Source organism: Pleurodeles waltl, chromosome 4_2 (assembly GCF_031143425.1).
Source record: "Pleurodeles waltl isolate 20211129_DDA chromosome 4_2, aPleWal1.hap1.20221129, whole genome shotgun sequence".
Classification (NCBI taxonomy): Eukaryota; Metazoa; Chordata; class Amphibia; order Caudata; family Salamandridae; genus Pleurodeles; species Pleurodeles waltl.
Window position 1 is genome coordinate 680,044,758 of NC_090443.1, and position 7,660 is coordinate 680,052,417.

At 43.5% G+C, this 7,660-nt stretch overlaps 1 protein-coding gene across 4 annotated transcripts in view; it reads left to right on the forward strand.

Moving 5' to 3' along the window:
* ODF2L (outer dense fiber of sperm tails 2 like) overlaps positions 1-7,337 on the forward strand; it is a 248,638-nt gene extending 241,301 nt beyond the window's left edge. For all 4 annotated transcript variants that reach the window (XM_069232260.1, XM_069232263.1, XM_069232261.1 and 1 more), the window contains one exon: positions 7,102-7,337. In XM_069232260.1, the coding sequence (XP_069088361.1) occupies positions 7,102-7,230 (129 nt within the window). In that variant the 3' untranslated portion in view covers positions 7,231-7,337. The remainder of the gene's footprint in view (positions 1-7,101) is intronic.
* Positions 7,338-7,660: the final 323 nt, after the last annotated feature.

A 7,660-nucleotide genomic window follows, 5' to 3' on the forward strand; every position in this document is an offset into this window, starting at 1 on the left:
CCTCAACTGGATGAACTTCTTCCTCACAGGAAGAAAACAGCAAGTCCGACTACCACCCTACACATTGTAATCCAAGAATCAGATTTTCTCTAACCGCATGATCAGAGTAGCAGACTGGATGAGATCTAACTGCCTTAAACTGAACTCTTGTCAAGACGGAAGTACTGATCTTCAGGAACAAGAACGCTCCTTGGGACTCCACCTAGTTGTCATCAGAGCTCGGCCACTCACCAACAACCACGCCAGAAGCTTGGAAATCATTCTGGATGACAAGCTCAATATGACAAAACAAGTCAATGCATTTAGCTCCCCCTGTTCCCATATTCTCAGCATGCTCCACAAGATCTTCAAATAGCTACCCCTGAACACCAACACATTGTCACGCAAGCCCTCATCACAAGCAGATTCAACTATGGCAACATACTCTACACCATGATCTCCAACCATCTCCTCCACTGATTTCAGACCTTTCAGAACACCACAGCGAGACTCATCCTTGACCTACCACAACACACCTACATCTCAACACCTGAGAGAATCCCCATCAGCAGATGCAGTCAATTCAAACTCTTCATGCACGCATACAAGTCACTGCAGAACATCAGACCAAGATACCTGAAAAAACACCTTCACTTTCAACAATCTACCAGACACCTACACTCAGCCTCACACTCTTTTGCAGACATCTCCCGCATCCACAAAAGCAAAATGGAAGGTCAAGCATTCTCCTGCATCACTCCAAAGCTATGGAATGACCTCCCTCAACACATCATGACCTCCTCCTCACTTCTTCCACAAGAAGCTGAACACCTAGCTCTTGCAGGTTATTAGTTGTACTATACAAATCCACATGACGTACCACAAAAGGCAGTAGCTCTTCCTCTCTCCATGAGTCAGGATCTCTGTTTTGAGTGAGCTTAGTTTAAGGTGATTAACCAACATCTGTTGGTGGATGGCTAGGATTCTAGATCTAGGAATATCCCTTGAATTTCCACTTTTAACATACTCTTAACCTCTCCAATGTAATCAGAGTGTGTTAGTTTGAAGGAGTTGATGTTGTGCAGTACTGGACCGACATAATATACAGGAGTCAGGCAATAATTGATCTTGTGTTGATGCTGAAAGACATTGCTTTGACTAAGGTAAGCAAATTGATGATTAATGTCTTTGACAAGTAGTGGGAGGTTCAGTCAAGGATAGTTCCTTTATGCCTAATTTGTATAGTCTGTCTTGAAGAAGTGCTGCTGATGAACAGTCAAATGCCGCTGACAAGTTTTGTAGATCTGCAGAGATGCTTTTCCTATCCACAGTGGACTTCTGATCGAATTACTGATAAAATATTGGAAACAAAAATATTGTGCGGACAGAATATCGTGTCAAAAATACAGAGGATCAAAATATCTAGAATGTAAGTGCAAATAGCTAAGTATAGATTTACTCTTCTAACTCCATCCAATTCTACGTAGCTTAAAGATATATATACATATATATCTTCCATTATGGTACATATATTTGGAGTTGTATATAGTAAAATTGTGCTACCTATAGAAAAATTATGCTACCTATAGAAACTTATCTTCACAATAGTTTGACCTCAATATTCTTTTTAGGATACTTTCTTCCACAGTATTTTTGTTATCGATATTCTTTCTGTCAGTTATCCATGAAATAGACCATTTGAGATTGATCTGTAACTGGCCAGGGTCCGTTGTTGTTCTTGAGTAGTTGCATGTGAGATATCTTTATTTCTGAAGGGAAGACAACTGATGGTGTGGAGTTGTTGATGATGCTCCTCGCTGGGCTAGCTGTAGATGGAAAATTGTTTTTTAATGATTGTATGTGGTATGGATCGGAAGGTAAACTGCAGATCCGCAAGTCTTGATTAGGTTGTGGAATGTTGATGCTGAAACGTACTGGAAGGAAGTAAATGTATTTTGGTTGGCGTAGTCGTCTTAGTCTTGCCCTTGGAGGAGTGATGGCATGGCATCTTGTTGGGGAGGTGAAGTTCTATCATCTTCGCTTTGGCCACAGAGTTTTATGCTGTGGAGATATAGAAACCTTGATATGGAAAAGTCATTGCAGTGCGGCACGTCAAGTTGTCGAATTCTGTGAAGATCCTTTATGCCACTTGGAGGTCTAGTTTAAATAACATAGGGGGTTATTCCAACTTTGGAGGAGGTGTTAATCCGTCCCAAAAGTGACGGAAAAGTGACGGATTTACCACCAGCCGTATTACGAGTCCATTATATCCTATGGAACTCGTAATACGGCTGGTGGTATATATGTTATTCAAATCAATACCACAGGGACAAAAAACTATAGGAATGAGCAATGGACTCACATTCCCTCTTATAAAAAGAGACTTGGACAGATTTCTATATTTTTGAGATTTGTGGAGGATTGTTTACCTTGTGATCAGGCTTACTTCCACCTCTAGTTTACATAAGTTTTATAGTGTATGTTACAGTTTTACCTTAAGCCTTTTGGAAATGTTTCTTTGATGCTGAATAATTGAGTAGGTGATTGGTGTTTCAGCAGTGTCAATCCAAGTGTTTCCCCTTCCATGTCTTCCTTTAGTCTATTGTCTTGTGTACCAGCCTATGGACACAAGACAAGCCTATGGGCTCCTTCCTTCCTTGGGAGTTCTGTCTTTCTAAGTCTTGCCTCCAGGCAGCCACACCTACTGTTTCCAATATGGGCAGAGTTGGGTTTGCGTCAGCACTTTGCTCATGATAGCTTTGCAGTTTGTAATTTTCCTGCTTCTGATTAGTTCACTTAACTGCCTGCTGTTGTGTCTTTCCACCCAGGTGCATTTCAGTCCTGTATTGTTCTTGTTGGTTGACTTGTATCCTTTCGCTGCTGATATTGCTTCCATTTTGGGAGCTACTTTTTTCTTTCGCTTTAAATAATCAATGGGAGTGGATATGTTTTCTTCCTTTCTCCCCCTCTGCTGACTCCTCCCCATCCCCTGCATTCCCTTACTTCCAGCTTGTATGCTGCTTTTCCTACCCCCGACTAAGTTTATTTAATTAAAACAAATAGTTCACCTGTTGTGGACTCCCTTTCTGGCTTAGTTGATTTTTTTCTTTATGCTTTTTGTTTAAAATAGCCCATCTGTGGTGCTCTTCCCCTTTGGTTTTGCTTCTTGGTGGCATTTACTAACCCCTATATCCCCCACTTGCTTTTTCCAGATCTGTTTCTGGCCCTTCCCATCACCTACATTTCTGTTTTACATTTATTGAATAATGTATTTATTTTTGCAGGGCCTGGCAACTGCAGTGTTCTGCTTAGCTAATTGTTTATCAAAGTGCACTTTCTCACCCACTGAGCTGAAATAGTAAATAAAAAAATGGCAGACACATCATGATGAGTGCATTATAGAGCATACGCATGGGTGTGTCCTGACCCAAGCATGAATCTTGACGCTATTATGGAAGGAATGTATTTTCTTTGATATGGCATTGTCAAGCATATATATTAGATCGAGATACCCAAGTAATTGCAACATGCTGTTGTCTTGTATGTAGCATTTCTGGGGAGCTTGTGGAATGCTTTTAAACACACACTACCAAAGCCTTCATCAGGTATGCTGCCAGAGTTGTCCAGACACAAAATTTGTTTTGTGTATGTATACATTAACAAGACATCAGACAGGATGTTGATATTTTCAGTGAAGAACTGTCTGGAAAAATCTAATCTATTAATGTCACTTCATTTAAGCTTTAACAAAACCTATCTGATATACATTTCTAGCTGCAGAACCCTTACCTTTAGAATATTAGCCAGGTGTCAGACTGTATCCAGAAATGTTTTGAACAGTACTTCTGCACTTCAGTGAGTGGCGTTGATCGGCTGAGCGTTGAGGGGATCCACACCGAATGTGAAGTGTGTGGTGCATTTACAGGCGCCACCCCAATGCGCTGGGATTGTTACTTTTCTTTCCATGACCGCCAGAGCAGATCTGGAGAGAGCTACCTCTGTCCACTTTTTGGACAACCTTTTTCAAAATGTTGTCAAGCTGTTTTCAAGACCAAGGCCCTCATTATGAGTCTGGCGGTCTTATACCACCACACTCGCGGTGGCGGTCGGACAGTCGTGGTGGTCCGACTGACACATTACGACCGTGGCGCCACCCTGGGGATTACGACTCCCCAGTCACCCAGCCTTTTCATGGCAGTTGGACCACCATGGAAAGGCTGGCGGAATGGGGATGTTGTGGGCGTGCCCTGCACTGCCCATGCAATTGGCATGGGGAGTGCGGGGCCCCCTTGGACAGCACGGTCATGCTTCCCACTGCCCGAATTGCGGGTGGTGGAAAGTGCAGCGGGTGCTGCTGCACCCCCTAAACCGCCACATTGCCGCCGGCTCCATTACGAGCCAGCGTCTATGTTGAGGCCCTGTTTCCCTCTGGGCTGGCGGGCAGAAATGCTGTTTCTGCCTGCTGGCCCAGTTGGAAACTTGTAATAGGGCTGGCAGATGACAGTACGAGTTTAGCGGGTGGCCTCTGCCACCGCCAAACTGATAATGAGGGCCTATGTCCCCCAAAAGGACAATGGAATTCAAACCCTGTGGCTCCTGTCACAGACCGATATCTGTGACAAACTCCCACTTGGTTTATCTTTGGTTCTTGGACCCAGACCATGACTTCAAGACGTGTGAGGACTGCCACACCAAGAACCCCAAAGCACTGAGAAAGCGCTTCCTAAATCTCCTGGTACTCTGACCCAGTCACCCCCATGATGTTCCAGCTCCTGATCACGGGAAAGGTCCTGGTCCTTTTGTGTAGTAGTTCCATTTACTCATCATTTGGTAAGTTCCAGAAGAAGTCTAAGATGCCCAAGAAGTTTAAATGCTCTTTGACTTCAATGCTCTGGTTCAGGTCATCGGACTAGACACAGTAACAACTTCACTCTAGGCCCTGATCCAACACAGAGCCTGCCTCTGGGTCCACTCTGCTCCTCCCCAAGTTTCCTGGATCTGAAGTGACCACCCGCTACCCCGACTCCAAGACTCTTACGAGGCCATGCACCTCAACTTTGAGTGGGCCGGAGTGCCTTGGCCCTATAGGTTTGGTGAGTGCCCCCACTGGATTTCCACCAGCTGGTCTGCCCTCTGCACCGTTCAGGCCCCCTGGATCAGGTCCTGAATCTGGAACTACACCTATTGTGGGACCATGACCTTCTGGGAGCTCGTTCCAGAGATAATGTTCCTGGCTTTGCCGAAGCCCTGCGGCGGCACTAGCCCCATAATCATGCTCCACTCCCAAACGTAGCCGGATTGACTCCGGCGCCAGCCAGAACGCGACCTTTCGAGTCAGATCCTGTTTTTTTCGACAGTCCAGGGGAGTAGTATGACAGAGGAGGATCTCAGGATTCTTATGGACATGCCAACACCCTTGATGAGGCTGAAGACAACCAGTACAAGGAACTGTTGGATGCCAGTGGTCTGGACACCTCCCCATATACACTGGCCTGGTCGAACCTCATTTGCTGTAATGGTGAGGATGTCGGCAGCAGTCCTGGATCTTACGCTGCCCTATATGGCCGTCAAGACAATCATCTTGACAGGTGTGCTTCAACCCAGGAGTCGCCCCCCAAGAACCTCACTTTCCTTTTAATGAAGTCCTCACTGATGTCCTGCATGGGCCTGGACCAAGCCCTGCTCAGGGGCATCTGTACACAATAGTTGCCCAGCACCATCAACCCACTTCAAGGGACCCAGCTTTCCTCACCCAGCACCTCACCCCGGAGAGTGTGGTTGTCCGCATCTCCACATCGAAGGTGAACCCTGGTGCGTACCCTAACACACCACTGGATAGGAAATTCAAGAAGCTAGACATTTTTGGCAAGAGTATGTTCTCTTTTGCCAGACTTGCACTTCTGTCAGTGAACACTGTGTGCCTTTTGGGTCAATATAACTACACATTTTGGGATTCTGTTGCCCAAGTGCTGCTTTATGGTCTCGGAGGATGCTCAAGCCATATGGAGAGACTCAACAAAGTTAACTATTTACTGCGGACTGGATATGACTGATTCGCTAGGCAGAGTGATGACATTGCTAGTGACAATCAAAAATCACACCTTGTTGAGGCCTACTGGCTTCTTGGGGGATGGCAAGGCATCCCTATTGGACATGCCCTTCAATGGCACCCACCTCTTCGCAAAAATGCAGATTCAGCACTGGGGTGCTTTAAGGACAAGCTGAATGGAGTAATGATTAACAGCCAGGTCCTTGGCCCTCTCCATGGCCCAATGCTCAACCCGATTTGGATATTCTGCTTATGCTGATGTGCTGCACATGTTGGTCGACTGTGTCAATATCTGCTCTAAAATGGAGGAAAGAATGTATCTGGTAATGGGTTTAATAGTAAGCTCTCACTGAAGGTTGTAGTTGTTATTTTTAAGGATGACTGTGTTCATGCCTTAATCATATCTCCCCAAAGAATCTCTAGAAGCAATACACTTGAACGCCAAAACAATGTGCTATGGGTATGGAAGTCAGTATCAAGCAAAATGTTGATAACATGGATTTTGGAATTGCTGTTTTATAAGTGATGATTGAAAGGTGAATTTCAATTGGAAATAAAGTGGGTTCTCAAGCAATTCAGGGGAGTCGTGTATGACTGTTACATTTAACAAGTGCAGCCACAGGCTGTAACGTAGGTCATTATGAGCATTGTAGTAATGTGATTAACATAGATAGGAACTATTTCTGAATATAATTTAGTAAATAATCATGTCAGGATAATCGATTCATATTTGTGTGTGTGTTTTTGCCACAAGGCGTACTGCAATTGAAAAACGTAGCCATTGTGATCCAAACTGAGTTTGCCTTTACCATTGCTCCTCCTGACATGAGTTTATTATCGTCACGTTTTCTTTTGGTTGACAGTATCACTTTTACTCAAGAGGATCGGATTTCTTTATCTTCTAAATTCTATAAAAATGTTTTGAGTCTTCAATTTACATCCATACAAATCGATTGTCTAATCTTTTAAGTCTTCCTTTTACGTTTATTAAAATCAATTTTCTAATTTGTATATGTTGTTTAACTGCTGCACTTACCATTCGTTGTGCTTACCTCTAAAAATGTTTTTTGCAGTCTGAAAAACATTATGAACTGCGTTTAAGAGGACTGAAATACAGCCTCGAACAGACCGAAACCAAAAACCAGAATATCCAGAATTACGTGCAGTTGCTGAAGACATCTTACGCAGCAATGTTTGGCTGAAGCCGTTTATAAAATGGATTTGATCACAGAGACTGTTTTTAATGAATTTATTTCTTTAGGTTTCTATATTTAAGCTAATAAAATAACTGAATATATCAGAAATGCAATACCTTCCTGTCCTGTTCTTCAAGAGTAAGTATAATAGTCGCTGAAAGTTAATGACGTTGGTGAGTTATGATGGGTACCTTGTTGTGAGTAATTACCTTTCTACCTAAAGTAGTATGAACATTTACTATATGCAAATGCTGTTGCATTAGCTAAAATACCTTTCTCCGTTACCTCTACATTGCTCATTCATCAGTCTTAAAAGAACAGAAGCTGAGTCAGCCTCTGTGGTTTGCCACCAGTGACCAAAGTGTATACAGCAGGATGTAGGTAACATAATTAAATTAACTTTAATAATCATCTGTGATAACCTATAGGGGACGCA